Source organism: Leuresthes tenuis, unplaced genomic scaffold (genome assembly GCF_036924035.1).
Source record: "Leuresthes tenuis unplaced genomic scaffold, fLeuTen1.0.hap1 SCAF_5, whole genome shotgun sequence".
In the NCBI taxonomy this organism is placed as follows: Eukaryota; Metazoa; Chordata; class Actinopteri; order Atheriniformes; family Atherinopsidae; genus Leuresthes; species Leuresthes tenuis.
Window position 1 is genome coordinate 36,515,212 of NW_027325359.1, and position 18,010 is coordinate 36,533,221.

The 18,010-nt window shown below is 41.3% G+C and overlaps 1 protein-coding gene across 1 annotated transcript in view; it reads left to right on the plus strand.

Moving 5' to 3' along the window:
• The window catches only part of rpgrip1l (RPGRIP1 like), a 38,551-nt gene extending 20,805 nt beyond the window's left edge, over positions 1-17,746 (plus strand). Inside the window, exons 21-26 of the mRNA XM_072386768.1 lie at positions 4,401-4,536; positions 5,634-5,731; positions 5,953-6,139; positions 7,275-7,359; positions 8,553-8,689; positions 17,086-17,746. Of these exons, the coding sequence (XP_072242869.1) occupies positions 4,401-4,536; positions 5,634-5,731; positions 5,953-6,139; positions 7,275-7,359; positions 8,553-8,689; positions 17,086-17,189 (747 nt within the window). The 3' untranslated portion in view covers positions 17,190-17,746. The remainder of the gene's footprint in view (positions 1-4,400; positions 4,537-5,633; positions 5,732-5,952; positions 6,140-7,274; positions 7,360-8,552; positions 8,690-17,085) is intronic.
• The last annotated feature ends 264 nt before the right edge of the window (positions 17,747-18,010 follow it).

Here is an 18,010-nt window from a genome sequence, read left to right on the forward strand (position 1 = left end):
CCGACTGTTTCTAACAGACGCCACATGAACATAAAACGCGTAAAAACTCCAAACCCCAGCAACTCAAACCGCCTGAAACCTGCCTCCTCAGTCTCAGCACAGACTTAAAGACACAATCTGCCTTTTTTCTGAGGGATCAGACAGTAAATGACCTCCATTCCTCTTGAGTTCTGCTTCAGTTCTTAGTGGCTAGAAAATGAAAGACGGCGAGTTTGAAGTCAAGTTTCCTTGTTGCTATAAAACATTTAACAAAGTGCTGGTAGAGCAACTTATCGCTGATGATGTTAGAGTTTAATGTGAAAAGAAAAAGCAAAATGGTTGAAACTTCCCATTTCTGAGGTGCAGTGAATGCAGCATCATCTGAAGCAGACCCTGAACGCCACATTTTCAGATCGATGGGCCCAAAACTAAGAGCTGAGCTCCCAGAATCTGCCCCAAACCACAAAAGGAGGATTTTTCTATCCAAACTCCCTCGGATTAAAAGGAAAAGCTTAGTTTAAGGTTCTATTTTTATCAGGAAGCTCTTAATAAAAACTTGTTTGCTAAACTAAATACCCTCCTCACACAGTGATGGCTTCCATCAGTAACCGCCAGTTTGATCCAGGTGTTTTAGATAGTCAGAAGGTTCCTGCCTGAAGGTCCGAGGCAGAGCTCTCCTGTAAAACACAGCATCAGAGAAAGCAACCGAGCTGAATGGACCGTGGTCGCTCCTCATCGGTCACTTCCTGAGCTGACAGGAGGCCGTCAGCTGTGACTCACCTGCCTGAAACTGTGACTCACCTGCCTGAAACTGTGACTCACCTGCCTGAAACTGTGACTCACCTGCCTGAAACTGTGACTCGCCTGCCTGAAACTGTGACTCACCTGCCTGAAACTGTGACTCACCTGCCTGAAACTGTGACCCACCTGCCTGAAACTGTGACTCACCTGCCTGAAACTGTGACTCACCTGCCTGAAACTGTGACTCACCTGCCTGAAACTGTGACTGACCTGCCTGAAACTGTGACTCACCTGCCTGAAACTGTGACCCACCTGCCTGAAACTGTGACTCACCTGCCTGAAACTGTGACCCACCTGCCTGAAACTGTGACTCACCTGCCTGAAACTGTGACCCACCTGCCTGAAACTGTGACTCACCTGCCTGAAACTGTGACTGACCTGCCTGAAACTGTGACTCACCTGCCTGAAACTGTGACTCACCTGCCTGAAACTGTGACCCACCTGCCTGAAACTGTGACTCCCCTGCCTGAAACTGTGACCCACCTGCCTGAAACTGTGACTCACCTGCCTGAAACTGTGACTCACCTGCCTGAAACTGTGACTCACCTGCCTGAAACTGTGACCCACCTGCCTGAAACTGTGACTCACCTGCCTGATACTGTGACTGACCTGCCTGAAACTGTGACTCACCTGCCTGAAACTGTGACCCACCTGCCTGAAACTGTGACTCACCTGCCTGAAACTGTGACTGACCTGCCTGAAACTGTGACTCACCTGCCTGATACTGTGACTGACCTGCCTGAAACTGTGACTCACCTGCCTGAAACTGTGACTCACCTGCCTGAAACTGTGACTCACCTGCCTGAAACTGTGACTGACCTGCCTGAAACTGTGACCCACCTGCCTGAAACTGTGACCCACCTGCCTGAAACTGTGACTCACCTGCCTGAAACTGTGACTCACCTGCCTGAAACTGTGACTCACCTGCCTGAAACTGTGACTCCCCTGCCTGAAACTGTGACTCCCCTGCCTGAAACTGTGACTCACCTGCCTGAAACTGTGACTCACCTGCCTGAAACTGTGACTCACCTGCCTGAAACTGTGACTCACCTGCCTGAAACTGTGACTGACCTGCCTGAAACTGTGACTCACCTGCCTGAAACTGTGACCCACCTGCCTGAAACTGTGACTCACCTGCCTGATACTGTGACTGACCTGCCTGAAACTGTGACTCACCTGCCTGAAACTGTGACCCACCTGCCTGAAACTGTGACTCACCTGCCTGATACTGTGACTGACCTGCCTGAAACTGTGACTCACCTGCCTGAAACTGTGACTCACCTGCCTGAAACTGTGACCCACCTGCCTGAAACTGTGACTCACCTGCCTGAAACTGTGACTGACCTGCCTGAAACTGTGACTCACCTGCCTGAAACTGTGACTCACCTGCCTGAAACTGTGACTCACCTGCCTGAAACTGTGACTGACCTGCCTGAAACTGTGACTCACCTGCCTGAAACTGTGACTCACCTGCCTGAAACTGTGACTCACCTGCCTGAAACTGTGACTCACCTGCCTGAAACTGTGACTCACCTGCCTGAAACTGTGACTCACCTGCCTGAAACTGTGACTCACCTGCCTGAAACTGTGACCCACCTGCCTGAGACTGTGACTCACCTGCCTGAAACTGTGACTCACCTGTGACTCACCTGCCTGAAACTGTGACCTACCTGCCTGAAACTGTGACTCACCTGCCTGAAACTGTGACTCACCTGCCTGAAACTGTGACTCACCTGCCTGAAACTGTGACTCACCTGCCTGAAACTGTGACTCACCTGCCTGAAACTGTGACTCACCTGCCTGAAACTGTGACTCACCTGCCTGAAACTGTGACTCACCTGCCTGAAACTGTGACCCACCTGCCTGAAACTGTGACTGACCTGCCTGAAACTGTGACTCACCTGCCTGAAACTGTGACTCACCTGCCTGAAACTGTGACCCACCTGCCTGAAACTGTGACTCACCTGCCTGAAACTGTGACTGACCTGCCTGAAACTGTGACTCACCTGCCTGAAACTGTGACTGACCTGCCTGAAACTGTGACTCACCTGCCTGAAACTGTGACTCACCTGCCTGAAACTGTGACCCACCTGCCTGAAACTGTGACTCACCTGCCTGAAACTGTGACTCACCTGCCTGAAACTGTGACTCACCTGCCTGAAACTGTGACTCACCTGCCTGAAACTGTGACTCACCTGCCTGAAACTGTGACTCACCTGCCTGAAACTGTGACTCACCTGCCTGAAACTGTGACTGACCTGCCTGAAACTGTGACTCACCTGCCTGAAACTGTGACTCACCTGCCTGAAACTGTGACTCACCTGCCTGAAACTGTGACTGACCTGCCTGAAACTGTGACTCACCTGCCTGAAACTGTGACTCACCTGCCTGAAACTGTGACTCACCTGCCTGAAACTGTGACTCACCTGCCTGAAACTGTGACTCACCTGCCTGAAACTGTGACTCACCTGCCTGAAACTGTGACCCACCTGCCTGAGACTGTGACCCACCTGCCTGAAACTGTGACTCACCTGCCTGAAACTGTGACTCACCTGCCTGAAACTGTGACTCACCTGCCTGAAACTGTGACTCACCTGCCTGAAACTGTGACTCACCTGCCTGAAACTGTGACCCACCTGCCTGAGACTGTGACTCACCTGCCTGAAACTGTGACTCACCTGTGACTCACCTGCCTGAAACTGTGACCTACCTGCCTGAAACTGTGACTCACCTGCCTGAAACTGTGACTCACCTGCCTGAAACTGTGACTCACCTGCCTGAAACTGTGACTCCCCTGCCTGAAACTGTGACTCACCTGCCTGAAACTGTGACTCACCTGCCTGAAACTGTGACTCACCTGCCTGAAACTGTGACCCACCTGCCTGAAACTGTGACCCACCTGCCTGAAACTGTGACTGACCTGCCTGAAACTGTGACTCACCTGCCTGAAACTGTGACTCACCTGCCTGAAACTGTGACTCACCTGCCTGAAACTGTGACCCACCTGCCTGAAACTGTGACTCACCTGCCTGAAACTGTGACTCACCTGCCTGAAACTGTGACTGACCTGCCTGAAACTGTGACTCACCTGCCTGAAACTGTGACTCACCTGCCTGAAACTGTGACTCACCTGCCTGAAACTGTGACCCACCTGCCTGAAACTGTGACTCACCTGCCTGAAACTGTGACTCACCTGCCTGAAACTGTGACTGACCTGCCTGAAACTGTGACTCACCTGCCTGAAACTGTGACTCACCTGCCTGAAACGGTGACTCACCTGCCTGAAACTGTGACTCACCTGCCTGAAACTGTGACCCACCTGCCTGAAACTGTGACCCTCCTGCCTGAAACTGTGACTCACCTGCCTGAAACTGTGACTCACCTGCCTGAAACTGTGACCCACCTGCCTGAAACTGTGACTCACCTGCCTGAAACTGTGACTCACCTGCCTGAAACTGTGACCCACCTGCCTGAAACTGTGACTCACCTGCCTGAAACTGTGACTCACCTGCCTGAAACTGTGACTCACCTGCCTGAAACTGTGACTCACCTGCCTGAAACTGTGACTCACCTGCCTGAAACTGTGACTCACCTGCCTGAAACTGTGTTCGTATTCTCAGGTGGTGTCGAGAGCTCTTCAGAGCGCCACAGAGGAAGAGGATGATGAGGAAGAGTCGCACGTCTCTGAGGGACAGCTGATCCCGAGCGCTCAGTCCTGCTCTGATGACTCCGATCTCTCTGAGGAACTCATTGAAGGTCAGCGAGTTTTAATGAATGTTGATCATGAGAAACGTCCAATAAAAGCTGACATCATGGAAATGATCAGTATCAGACACCTTTACACTGAGGTACCTCCGAGTTCTGAGCAACACCAAAGCTTCAGAAGAGTCAGACAGTCTGGTCCAAGTGGAACCGGCCCAGAAGTCCAGAGTCAGAGTGAGTTCGGTGTGTTGGAGAGTCTGTGATCTGGTAGCTGGTTCCACCAGGGAGAACAGTCTGGACTCGGACTGCCCTGTTTGTAGGGACGGCAGAACCAGGCGAGGCTCCTGAGAGGAACTCAGAGGTCCAGAAGGAGCCTGTATGACTGAGTTTAGCCCAGAAGTCTCTCTGTGGGCAGCATCAGGGACTGGATCTGATCAGGCAGCCGGTGGAGGTCATGTGACCCGTTTGGTTGATGGAACAGCAGACGCTCCTCCTGGTTCTGGACCATCTGTAGGGGCCAAAATCCTCACTAAACATCACTTTATATCGCAACAACATAAAAGCATCTCCCAGAAAGTCCGTTAAAAAGGACTGAAAACACTAACCGGGTCTCTGGGAATTCATCTCATATCTGTGGCTGCTCAGTGGTTCTGGTTCCAGTCCAGTGATGCTGGATTCTGATGATGTTCAGACCATTAAACCAAGCTGCAGGTATGACCCGATTGAATGAAAATCCAATAAAAGGGAGGGAAAAGAGACATAATTTACAGTTCAGAGGCATTGCTTCAGTTCTTCAGAGATCCACGAACAGCTCCTTGTGTTTAAAAGGGAAGGGGTCCCAGCACCGAGCCCTGGGGCGACCCAGGAGCCTGGACTGGATGTGGACCTTTGTCCAAACTTAAACTGTACGATCAGGAGGATGTGCCTCAGGGTTTTTGTTCCTTATCATCAGGTAACCCTTCCTGTTACCCGAGTAAACCAGTTTGAACCAGTTTGTTTTTAACGACCATCTTTCCTGACGATAAATCTTAAACGTGGTAATCCTCAGAGGTCAAAGACTGTGTTTTTACTCCCTCCCGAACAGTGGAATCACAGTCTTCTTCTTCTTCTTCTTCTTCTTTGTTGTTGCTGCTCTCCTGCTTCCTGTCCAGATGTGGAGGAGGCTCCCGCGGCTGCAGACGATCGGAGAGACTCGGCTCAGTCCGACAGCGATGACTGCATCGTTCAGGGCCTGGCGGCGGAGAGGAAGGTCAGTGAACGCCTCACACTCAGGCTTCAGAGTCCTCAGCAGCTGATCATCGATGACTGAGAAGCTGTTTGATCGGTTGTGGTTAACTAATCACCCGAGAGTTAATGTGTGAGAAGAAAAGGTTTAGGAGAAGCTGCCGAGCTCCCAGGATGAGTTGATTACATCTGTTATATATAAATGAGCAGAGCTGGAGTGACTCGTCCTTCTGTGCTGGTCTGCAGCCGTCGGAGCGGCTCCGGGTCGAGGTCGTGTCTCTGAGCCTGAGGCCGCGGTCCCGGCCGGCGAAGGACGACAGCGTGGTCCGTCTGTTTGTGGAGTACTCTATCCTGGATCTGCCCACAGAGGAGACCCCCGTCTCTCTGCCCAAACCCCAACAGGGCCGGAGCATCAACTACAACTACAGCAAAGGTTGGTCAGAGAGTTGATCTGTTCGTCTGCATGTTTGAATCCCACACTTTGGTACAAACAGCAGCTTTCCAGGCAGATCATGACGTGTCCTCAGCTGTGTCCTCATTGGTCCTCACTTCCTAAGTCTTTGGTTTTAACCCAATGAAAGTTCCACAGAACTTCTGTAGCAAAGCTGAGATCCACAGCTTCTGATACCGAGACCAAAACTAACCAAACTACACGGGACTGGATAGTCATCATCCATCCATCATCCATCCATCCATCCATCCATCATCCATCCATCCATCCATCCATCCATCAATCTATTCATCCATCCATCCATCTATTCATCCATCCATCATCCATCCATCCATCCATCCATCCATCCATCATCCATCCATCCATCCATCCATCCATAATCATCCATCCATCCATCCATCCATCCATCCATCCATCCATCCATCCATGGATAATGTGTAGTGGTATAATTCCCACCTTCCATGTGGGAGACCTGGGTTCAAATCCCCTGCATGAAAGGTATTACCTTCAGTAGGGGTCCATAGGCAAGACCCCCTTAGCCTACCTGCCTACCTGTAAGTTGCTTTGGATAAAAGCGTCTGATAAATGCATAAAAACATTAAAAAAAACATAAACACTCAGACAACTCAAGCAGGTTCAGTTTGTTCACTGCTTATGTTCTCTGAACATGTGACAAACTACCTGACAAAACATCTGGTTTTAGTCTGAACTTCCGGCATCTTCCTGGACTCTGATGCCGTCCACCTCCTGTTGCAGAGATGCATGGGAACCAGGTCGGCCTGTGATGTGATAAACCTGCCACAGAGAGTGTGGTCTGATCAGCTCCATCTGAAGCCATTCAGCTTCTTCCCTCGTTTCTTCTTTAGAAACAGGAGAAATGGCCTCGTTCTTTTATTTAAAACTGATCGGACTTCTTTTCAGAATCCCTTTACATCGTGTGTCTGAAACACATCTCTGTTGGTTTGGATTTACTTGGATATTCTTTCTTTCTCAGGATTTCAAAGCCTCGCAGGAGAACCGGATGGAAACATAACTTTGCTTTGAGCTCTGAGCCTCAGTGACGGAGCGGTGAGATGTTTCATCTCTGAGTTTGTGATGTTTGTCTGTTGCCCTGCAGTGATTCCCGTGGACGCTGAGAACTACGCGGCGAGGCGGCGGCTGCTCAGAGGAGTCCTGCAGGGTCGAAACCCTCAGATGGAGAGGTGAGGAAGGCAGGATGAGAGACAGCCGGTAGCTAATGAAACGAGACGAAGCAGCAGCTCATAAAGCAGCTCATCCACTCCTTTAATAATCTTCATAAAGTTCTGAATGCTGGAACAGTTCAGGGTTCTGAGGCCCGTCCACACCTGCCGTTAAGGTGAAGGTGTGAACACACTCACTCTTACTGACAGTTAGAAACTGTTTAAACGAATGAAAAAGATTCTGTTTTACGTTGAAGATGAAAAACAATCATTAAAGAGACAGATTGGGAGGGTTCACTTCAGATGATGCTGCATTCAATGCACCTCAGAGGGGTGACATTCAGACTATTCAGCCTTTTGCTTTGATATTAACGTCAAATCTCTCCTCTTATTACTTATCTGAAGAAATAAAATGGCTAATAATGCTCAATCAGTACTTTGCTTGATGTTTTATATCCCGATGGGAAATCTGTCTTTGTCTGAAGTTAGATATTCAGATTTCCCATCTGTCATGAATGCACCATCGGGCCCTAAAATGACCCCCTCGAACCGCGGTTTAAATGAATGGAAGAAGAAGGAGGTGCTGTTCTGTTTCTGTGTTGTTTTGGTCATGAAAACCTCAGAAACTCGTCTCAGTAAGCTCCGCCCTCTTTAACGGTCCAAATGTTTGAACTTGTACTGCGAGTTCTGCAGAATTCCTCAGAACCATCAGGTAACCTGCTGTTATTACCCGATAAGAGCGTTCCTGCTGTGTTTAACGGGTCGGGTGGAGTTCCCTGCTTCTGATTAATGGACGTGATAAAGTTCTGTGGAACTTGAGGGATTGTTTCAGTGTTTGGAAACTGATCCGGCTAACATAACAAAGAGTTCGGAGTCAGAGGAAGGAAGCTCCTGTGAGACGGTGTCACTCAGGGTGGCTGCAGCTGACACCACAACAGAACCCTCATCAGTACCGTCACCTCACAGGAAACTGGGTCAGTCATCAGTCTGATGGAACTGTAACACAAGCCTAAACCCCAGAACTGTTCCTGTCACCGACTGCTCTGTGATTGGCTGCTGGCTTCCCCTCCGTCCAATTGCAGAAGCTCATTGTTTTTGATAAATGTTCAAAATTTTGCTGTAAATCTTTTGTTCAGATGAATTTTCCAGGTCTAGGGTCGATGTTAAACCTCTAACTGTCGGTGGGTCATGTGACTCGACATGTTTCTGAACAGGATCCGGTTCACAGTGGTTAGCGAGCCGCCAGAGGAAGAGGAGCAGGAGAGGGAGTGTGAAGATGTGGGCGTGGCCTTCCTGAGGATACCTGAGATCCTGGAGACACGGCGAGACCTGATGGAGACCAGCCTGAGCGGTCAGCACACACACACATACACACATAAGAGTGTAAGATTGTATAAGAGAGTGTTTAAGAGTGTGTAAAAGTGTAAGATTGTATAAGAGAGTGTTTAAGAGTGTGTAAAGGTGTGAGATTGTATAAGAGAGTATAAGAGTGTTTAAGAGTATGTAAAAGTGTAAGATTGTATAAGAGAGTGTTTAAGAGTGTGTAAAGGTGTGAGATTGTATAAGAGAGTATAAGAGTGTTTAAGAGTATGTAAAAGTGTAAGATTGTATAAGAGAGAGAATAAGAGTGTGTAAGAGTCTATAAGAGTGTAAAAGTGTAATATTGTATAAGAGAGAGAATAAGAGTGTGTAAAAGTGTAAGATTGTATAAGAGAGAGAATAAGAGTGTTTAAAAGTGTGTAAAAGTATAAGAGTGTAAAAGTGTAATATTGTATAAGAGAGTGTAAGATTGTTTAAGAGTGTGTAAAAGTGTGAGATTGTATAAGAGAGAGAATAAGAGTGTGTAAAAGTGTGAGATTGTATAAGTGTGTAAAAGTGTGAGATTGTTTAAGAGTGTTTAAGACTGTGTAAAAGTGTAAGATTGTATAAGAGAGTGTAAGATTGTTTAAGAGTGTGTAAAAGTGTGAGATTGTATAAGAGAGAGAATAAGAGTGTGTAAAAGTGTGAGATTGTATAAGAGAGAGAATAAGAGTGTGTAAAAGTGTGAGATTGTTTAAGAGTGTTCAAGATTGTGTAAAAGTGTAATATTGTATAAGAGTGTTCAAGAGTGTGTAAAAGTGTAAGATTGTATAAGAGTGTTTAAGAGTATGTAAAAGTGTAAGATTGTATAAGAGTGTTCAAGAGTGTGTAAAAGTGTAAGATTGTATAAGAGAGAGTATAAGAGTGTTCAAGAGTGTGTAAAAGTGTAAGATTGTATAAGAGAGTATAAGATTGTATAAGAGTGTTCAAGAGTGTAAAATTGTATAAGAGTGTGTAAGATTGTATAAGAGTGTTCAAGAGTGTGTAAGATTGTATAAGAGTGTTCAAGAGTGTGTAAGATTGTATAAGTGTAAAATTGTATAAGAGTGTTCAAGAGTGTGTAAGATTGTATAAGAGTGTTCAAGAGTGTGTAAGATTGTATAAGAGTGTTCAAGAGTGTGTAAGATTGTATAAGAGTGTTCAAGAGTGTGTAAGATTGTATAAGAGTGTTCAAGAGTGTGTAAGATTGTATAAGAGTGTTCAAGAGAGTGTAAGATTGTATAAGAGTGTTCAAGAGTATGTAAAAGTATAAGATTGTATAAGAGTGTTTAAGAGTATGTAAAAGTGTAAGATTGTATAAGAGTGTTCAAGAGTGTGTAAGAGTGTTCAAGAGTGTGTAAGATTGTATAAGAGTGTTCAAGAGTGTGTAAGATTGTATAAGAGTGTTCAAGAGTGTGTAAGATTGTATAAGAGTGTTCAAGAGTGTGTAAGATTGTATAAGAGTGTTCAAGAGAGTGTAAGATTGTATAAGAGTGTTCAAGAGTATGTAAAAGTATAAGATTGTATAAGAGTGTTCAAGAGTGTGTAAGATTGTATAAGAGTGTTCAAGAGAGTGTAAGATTGTATAAGAGTGTTCAAGAGTATGTAAAAGTATAAGATTGTATAAGAGTGTTCAAGAGTATGTAAAAGTATAAGATTGTATAAGAGTGTTTAAGAGTATGTAAAAGTGTAAGATTGTATAAGAGTGTTCAAGAGTGTGTAAAAGTGTAAGATTGTATAAGAGAGAGTATAAGAGTGTTCAAGAGTGTGTAAAAGTGTAAGATTGTATAAGAGAGTATAAGATTGTATAAGAGTGTTCAAGAGTGTAAAATTGTATAAGAGTGTGTAAGAGTGTTCAAGAGTGTGTAAGATTGTATAAGTGTAAAATTGTATAAGAGTGTTCAAGAGTGTGTAAGATTGTATAAGAGTGTTCAAGAGTGTGTAAGATTGTATAAGAGTGTTCAAGAGTGTGTAAGATTGTATAAGAGTGTTCAAGAGTGTGTAAGATTGTATAAGAGTGTTCAAGAGTGTGTAAGATTGTATAAGAGTGTTCAAGAGTGTGTAAGATTGTATAAGAGTGTTCAAGAGTGTGTAAAAGTGTAAGATTGTATAAGAGAGAGTATAAGAGTGTTCAAGAGTGTGTAAAAGTGTAAGATTGTATAAGAGAGTGTAAAATTGTATAAGAGTGTGTAAGATTGTATAAGAGTGTTCAAGAGTGTGTAAGATTGTATAAGAGTGTTCAAGAGTGTGTAAGATTGTATAAGAGTGTAAAATTGTATAAGAGTGTTCAAGAGTGTGTAAGATTGTATAAGAGTGTTCAAGAGTGTGTAAGATTGTATAAGAGTGTTCAAGAGTGTGTAAGATTGTATAAGAGTGTTCAAGAGTGTGTAAGATTGTATAAGAGTGTTCAAGAGTGTGTAAGATTGTATAAGAGTGTTCAAGAGTGTGTAAGATTGTATAAGAGTGTTCAAGAGTGTGTAAGATTGTATAAGAGAGTGTTCAAGAGTGTGTAAAAGTGTAAGATTGTATAAGAGTGTTCAAGAGTGTGTAAAAGTGTAAGATTGTATAAGAGAGTGTATAAGAGTGTTCAAGAGTGTGTAAAAGTGTAAGATTGTATAAGAGAGTGTAAGATTGTATAAGAGAGAGTAAGGTTGTATAAGAGAGTGTTTAAGAGTGTGTAAGATTGTATAAGAGAGATTATAAGAGTGTTTAAGAGTGTGTAAAAGGGTAAGATTGTATGAGAGTGTAAGATTGTGTAAGAGTGTTCAAGAGTGTGTAAGATTGTATAAGAGTGTTCAAGAGAGTGTAAGATTGTATAAGAGTGTTCAAGAGTATGTAAAAGTATAAGATTGTATAAGAGTGTTCAAGAGTATGTAAAAGTATAAGATTGTATAAGAGTGTTTAAGAGTATGTAAAAGTGTAAGATTGTATAAGAGTGTTCAAGAGTGTGTAAGATTGTATAAGAGTGTTCAAGAGAGTGTAAGATTGTATAAGAGTGTTCAAGAGTATGTAAAAGTATAAGATTGTATAAGAGTGTTCAAGAGTATGTAAAAGTATAAGATTGTATAAGAGTGTTTAAGAGTATGTAAAAGTATAAGATTGTATAAGAGTGTTTAAGAGTATGTAAAAGTGTAAGATTGTATAAGAGTGTTCAAGAGTGTGTAAAAGTGTAAGATTGTATAAGAGAGTGTAAGATTGTATAAGAGAGAGTAAGGTTGTATAAGAGAGTGTTTAAGAGTGTGTAAGATTGTATAAGAGAGATTATAAGAGTGTTTAAGAGTGTGTAAAAGGGTAAGATTGTATGAGAGTGTAAGATTGTGTAAGAGTGTTCAAGAGTGTGTAAGATTGTATAAGAGTGTTCAAGAGAGTGTAAGATTGTATAAGAGTGTTCAAGAGTATGTAAAAGTATAAGATTGTATAAGAGTGTTCAAGAGTATGTAAAAGTATAAGATTGTATAAGAGTGTTTAAGAGTATGTAAAAGTGTAAGATTGTATAAGAGTGTTCAAGAGTGTGTAAGATTGTATAAGAGTGTTCAAGAGAGTGTAAGATTGTATAAGAGTGTTCAAGAGTATGTAAAAGTATAAGATTGTATAAGAGTGTTCAAGAGTATGTAAAAGTATAAGATTGTATAAGAGTGTTTAAGAGTATGTAAAAGTATAAGATTGTATAAGAGTGTTTAAGAGTATGTAAAAGTGTAAGATTGTATAAGAGTGTTCAAGAGTGTGTAAAAGTGTAAGATTGTATAAGAGAGAGTATAAGAGTGTTCAAGAGTGTGTAAAAGTGTAAGATTGTATAAGAGAGTATAAGATTGTATAAGAGTGTTCAAGAGTGTAAAATTGTATAAGAGTGTGTAAGAGTGTTCAAGAGTGTGTAAGATTGTATAAGAGTGTTCAAGAGTGTGTAAGATTGTATAAGTGTAAAATTGTATAAGAGTGTTCAAGAGTGTGTAAGATTGTATAAGAGTGTTCAAGAGTGTGTAAGATTGTATAAGAGTGTTCAAGAGTGTGTAAGATTGTATAAGAGTGTTCAAGAGTGTGTAAGATTGTATAAGAGTGTTCAAGAGTGTGTAAGATTGTATAAGAGTGTTCAAGAGTGTGTAAAAGTGTAAGATTGTATAAGAGAGAGTATAAGAGTGTTCAAGAGTGTGTAAAAGTGTAAGATTGTATAAGAGAGTATAAGATTGTATAAGAGTGTTCAAGAGTGTAAAATTGTATAAGAGTGTGTAAGATTGTATAAGAGTGTTCAAGAGTGTGTAAGATTGTATAAGAGTGTTCAAGAGTGTGTAAGATTGTATAAGAGTGTAAAATTGTATAAGAGTGTTCAAGAGTGTGTAAGATTGTATAAGAGTGTTCAAGAGTGTGTAAGATTGTATAAGAGTGTTCAAGAGTGTGTAAGATTGTATAAGAGTGTTCAAGAGTGTGTAAGATTGTATAAGAGTGTTCAAGAGTGTGTAAGATTGTATAAGAGTGTTCAAGAGTGTGTAAGATTGTATAAGAGAGTGTTCAAGAGTGTGTAAAAGTGTAAGATTGTATAAGAGTGTTCAAGAGTGTGTAAAAGTGTAAGATTGTATAAGAGTGTTCAAGAGTGTGTAAAAGTGTAAGATTGTATAAGAGAGTGTAAGATTGTATAAGAGAGAGTAAGGTTGTATAAGAGAGTGTTTAAGAGTGTGTAAGATTGTATAAGAGAGATTATAAGAGTGTTTAAGAGTGTGTAAAAGGGTAAGATTGTATGAGAGTGTAAGATTGTGTAAGAGTGTTCAAGAGTGTGTAAGATTGTATAAGAGTGTTCAAGAGAGTGTAAGATTGTATAAGAGTGTTCAAGAGTATGTAAAAGTATAAGATTGTATAAGAGTGTTCAAGAGTATGTAAAAGTATAAGATTGTATAAGAGTGTTTAAGAGTATGTAAAAGTGTAAGATTGTATAAGAGTGTTCAAGAGTGTGTAAAAGTGTAAGATTGTATAAGAGAGAGTATAAGAGTGTTCAAGAGTGTGTAAAAGTGTAAGATTGTATAAGAGAGTATAAGATTGTATAAGAGTGTTCAAGAGTGTAAAATTGTATAAGAGTGTGTAAGAGTGTTCAAGAGTGTGTAAGATTGTATAAGAGTGTTCAAGAGTGTGTAAGATTGTATAAGTGTAAAATTGTATAAGAGTGTTCAAGAGTGTGTAAGATTGTATAAGAGTGTTCAAGAGTGTGTAAGATTGTATAAGAGTGTTCAAGAGTGTGTAAGATTGTATAAGAGTGTTCAAGAGTGTGTAAGATTGTATAAGAGTGTTCAAGAGTGTGTAAGATTGTATAAGAGTGTTCAAGAGTGTGTAAGATTGTATAAGAGTGTTCAAGAGTGTGTAAAAGTGTAAGATTGTATAAGAGAGAGTATAAGAGTGTTCAAGAGTGTGTAAAAGTGTAAGATTGTATAAGAGAGTATAAGATTGTATAAGAGTGTTCAAGAGTGTAAAATTGTATAAGAGTGTGTAAGATTGTATAAGAGTGTTCAAGAGTGTGTAAGATTGTATAAGAGTGTAAAATTGTATAAGAGTGTTCAAGAGTGTGTAAGATTGTATAAGAGTGTTCAAGAGTGTGTAAGATTGTATAAGAGTGTTCAAGAGTGTGTAAGATTGTATAAGAGTGTTCAAGAGTGTGTAAGATTGTATAAGAGTGTTCAAGAGTGTGTAAGATTGTATAAGAGTGTTCAAGAGTGTGTAAGATTGTATAAGAGTGTTCAAGAGTGTGTAAGATTGTATAAGAGAGTGTTCAAGAGTGTCTAAAAGTGTAAGATTGTATAAGAGTGTTCAAGAGTGTGTAAAAGTGTAAGATTGTATAAGAGTGTTCAAGAGTGTGTAAAAGTGTAAGATTGTATAAGAGAGTGTATAAGAGTGTTCAAGAGTGTGTAAAAGTGTAAGATTGTATAAGAGAGTGTAAGATTGTATAAGAGAGAGTAAGGTTGTATAAGAGAGTGTTTAAGAGTGTGTAAGATTGTATAAGAGAGATTATAAGAGTGTTTAAGAGTGTGTAAAAGTGTAAGATTGTATGAGAGTGTAAGATTGTGTAAGAGTGTTCAAGAGTGTTTAAGATTGTATAAGAGTGTTCAAGAGTGTGTAAGATTGTATAAGAGTGTTCAAGAGTGTGTAAGATTGTATAAGAGTGTTCAAGAGTGTGTAAGATTGTATAAGAGTGTTCAAGAGTGTGTAAGATTGTATAAGAGAGTGTTCAAGAGTGTGTAAAAGTGTAAGATTGTATAAGAGTGTTCAAGAGTGTGTAAAAGTGTAAGATTGTATAAGAGTGTTCAAGAGTGTGTAAAAGTGTAAGATTGTATAAGAGAGTGTAAGATTGTATAAGAGAGAGTAAGGTTGTATAAGAGAGTGTTTAAGAGTGTGTAAGATTGTATAAGAGAGATTATAAGAGTGTTTAAGAGTGTGTAAAAGGGTAAGATTGTATGAGAGTGTAAGATTGTGTAAGAGTGTTCAAGAGTGTGTAAGATTGTATAAGAGTGTTCAAGAGAGTGTAAGATTGTATAAGAGTGTTCAAGAGTATGTAAAAGTATAAGATTGTATAAGAGTGTTCAAGAGTATGTAAAAGTATAAGATTGTATAAGAGTGTTTAAGAGTATGTAAAAGTGTAAGATTGTATAAGAGTGTTCAAGAGTGTGTAAAAGTGTAAGATTGTATAAGAGAGAGTATAAGAGTGTTCAAGAGTGTGTAAAAGTGTAAGATTGTATAAGAGAGTATAAGATTGTATAAGAGTGTTCAAGAGTGTAAAATTGTATAAGAGTGTGTAAGAGTGTTCAAGAGTGTGTAAGATTGTATAAGAGTGTTCAAGAGTGTGTAAGATTGTATAAGTGTAAAATTGTATAAGAGTGTTCAAGAGTGTGTAAGATTGTATAAGAGTGTTCAAGAGTGTGTAAGATTGTATAAGAGTGTTCAAGAGTGTGTAAGATTGTATAAGAGTGTTCAAGAGTGTGTAAGATTGTATAAGAGTGTTCAAGAGTGTGTAAGATTGTATAAGAGTGTTCAAGAGTGTGTAAGATTGTATAAGAGTGTTCAAGAGTGTGTAAAAGTGTAAGATTGTATAAGAGAGAGTATAAGAGTGTTCAAGAGTGTGTAAAAGTGTAAGATTGTATAAGAGAGTATAAGATTGTATAAGAGTGTTCAAGAGTGTAAAATTGTATAAGAGTGTGTAAGATTGTATAAGAGTGTTCAAGAGTGTGTAAGATTGTATAAGAGTGTAAAATTGTATAAGAGTGTTCAAGAGTGTGTAAGATTGTATAAGAGTGTTCAAGAGTGTGTAAGATTGTATAAGAGTGTTCAAGAGTGTGTAAGATTGTATAAGAGTGTTCAAGAGTGTGTAAGATTGTATAAGAGTGTTCAAGAGTGTGTAAGATTGTATAAGAGTGTTCAAGAGTGTGTAAGATTGTATAAGAGTGTTCAAGAGTGTGTAAGATTGTATAAGAGTGTTCAAGAGTGTGTAAGATTGTATAAGAGTGTTCAAGAGTGTGTAAGATTGTATAAGAGAGTGTTCAAGAGTGTGTAAAAGTGTAAGATTGTATAAGAGTGTTCAAGAGTGTGTAAAAGTGTAAGATTGTATAAGAGTGTTCAAGAGTGTGTAAAAGTGTAAGATTGTATAAGAGAGTGTATAAGAGTGTTCAAGAGTGTGTAAAAGTGTAAGATTGTATAAGAGAGTGTAAGATTGTATAAGAGAGAGTAAGGTTGTATAAGAGAGTGTTTAAGAGTGTGTAAGATTGTATAAGAGAGATTATAAGAGTGTTTAAGAGTGTGTAAAAGTGTAAGATTGTATGAGAGTGTAAGATTGTGTAAGAGTGTTCAAGAGTGTGTAAAAGTGTAAGATTGTATAAGAGTGTTCAAGAGTGTGTAAAAGTGTAAGATTGTATAAGAGAGTGTATAAGAGTGTTCAAGAGTGTGTAAAAGTGTAAGATTGTATAAGAGAGTGTAAGATTGTATAAGAGAGAGTAAGGTTGTATAAGAGAGTGTTTAAGAGTGTGTAAGATTGTATAAGAGAGTGTTTAAGAGTGTTTAAAAGTGTAAAATTGTATAAGAGGGTGTTTAAGAGTGTTTAAAAGTGTAAGATTGTATAAGAGAGTGTAAAAGTGTGAGATTGTATAAGAGAGTGTTTAAGAGTGTGTAAAAGTGTAAGATTGTATAAGAGAGTGTTTAAGAGTGTTTAAAAGTGTAAGATTGTATAAGAGAGTGTTTAAGAGTGTGTAAAAGTGTGAGATTGTATAAGAGAGTGTTTAAGAGTGTGTAAAAGTTTGAGATTGTATAAGAGAGTGTTTAAGAGTGTGTAAAAGTGTAAGATTGTATATAAGAGTGTATAAGGTAGAGCTGTGCAGGTGTGTCTGTTCCAAACTGTAACTCGGTTATAACAGCTTTCCCTCTGTTTGTGTGATTTTTCTTCAGTGTTGGACGTGGACGACAGCGGCGATGTGGTCGGCAGCCTCACTGTGACCGTGGAGGGACTGGAGGCTCTGCGGGCCATCATGGAGGACCAGGACCTTGAGTGAAGCTGCTGCCATCAGCGCCAGAAAATGACCCTGAAACCTGGTGCCGCTCGGCTCCTTGTTGGATCAGTCTGGTTTCAGGGCATTTTAATCATATCTGACAGGAAGTTGCCTCATTAGCTGAATGAACTCATTATTTTACTATTATTATCAGTTTATGAGTGATTCTCAGAATCGAAGCTGATTAAAAAGCAGCCAAACAGAGTGATGTCATCTCCAGGAGCCAATCACTGGTCCAGTTCTGCTCCTGAAACTGATCCCATGATGAAGAGCTGAGCTCCACTGTTTCATGGTGTTTAAGTTCTTCATCAGTTTTATTCCTCAGGTTAAATCTGTTGTGTTTTATCGTCTGAACTGAGATGCTTTGAACAGGTTTTAACTTTAAATCTTTTAAAAATGAAACTTTACAAACTGAAATGAGCTTCGGACGTCGATGAGAGCGGCTGCTCGTCAGCGCCACCATCAGGCCACATGTCATCCACCTCCTGGTGACCTTTAGGAGCTGTCTGCTGGAGAAGCTGGAGGAGAAGCTGGAGGAGAAGCTGGAGGAGAAGCTGGAGGTGAAGCTGGAGGAGAAGCTGCAGGAGAAGCTGCAGGTGAAGCTGCAGGAGAAGCTGGAGGTGAAGCTGCAGGTGAAGCTGGAGGTGAAGCTGCAGGAGAAGCTGGAGGTGAAGCTGGAGGTGAAGCTGGAGGAGAAGCTGGAGGAGAAGCTGGAGGTGAAGCTGGAGGTGAAGCTGCAGGAGAAGCTGCAGGAGAAGCTGGAGGAGAAGCTGCAGGAGAAGCTGCAGGAGAAGCTGCAGGTGGAGTTTCAGATCTGCCGATGA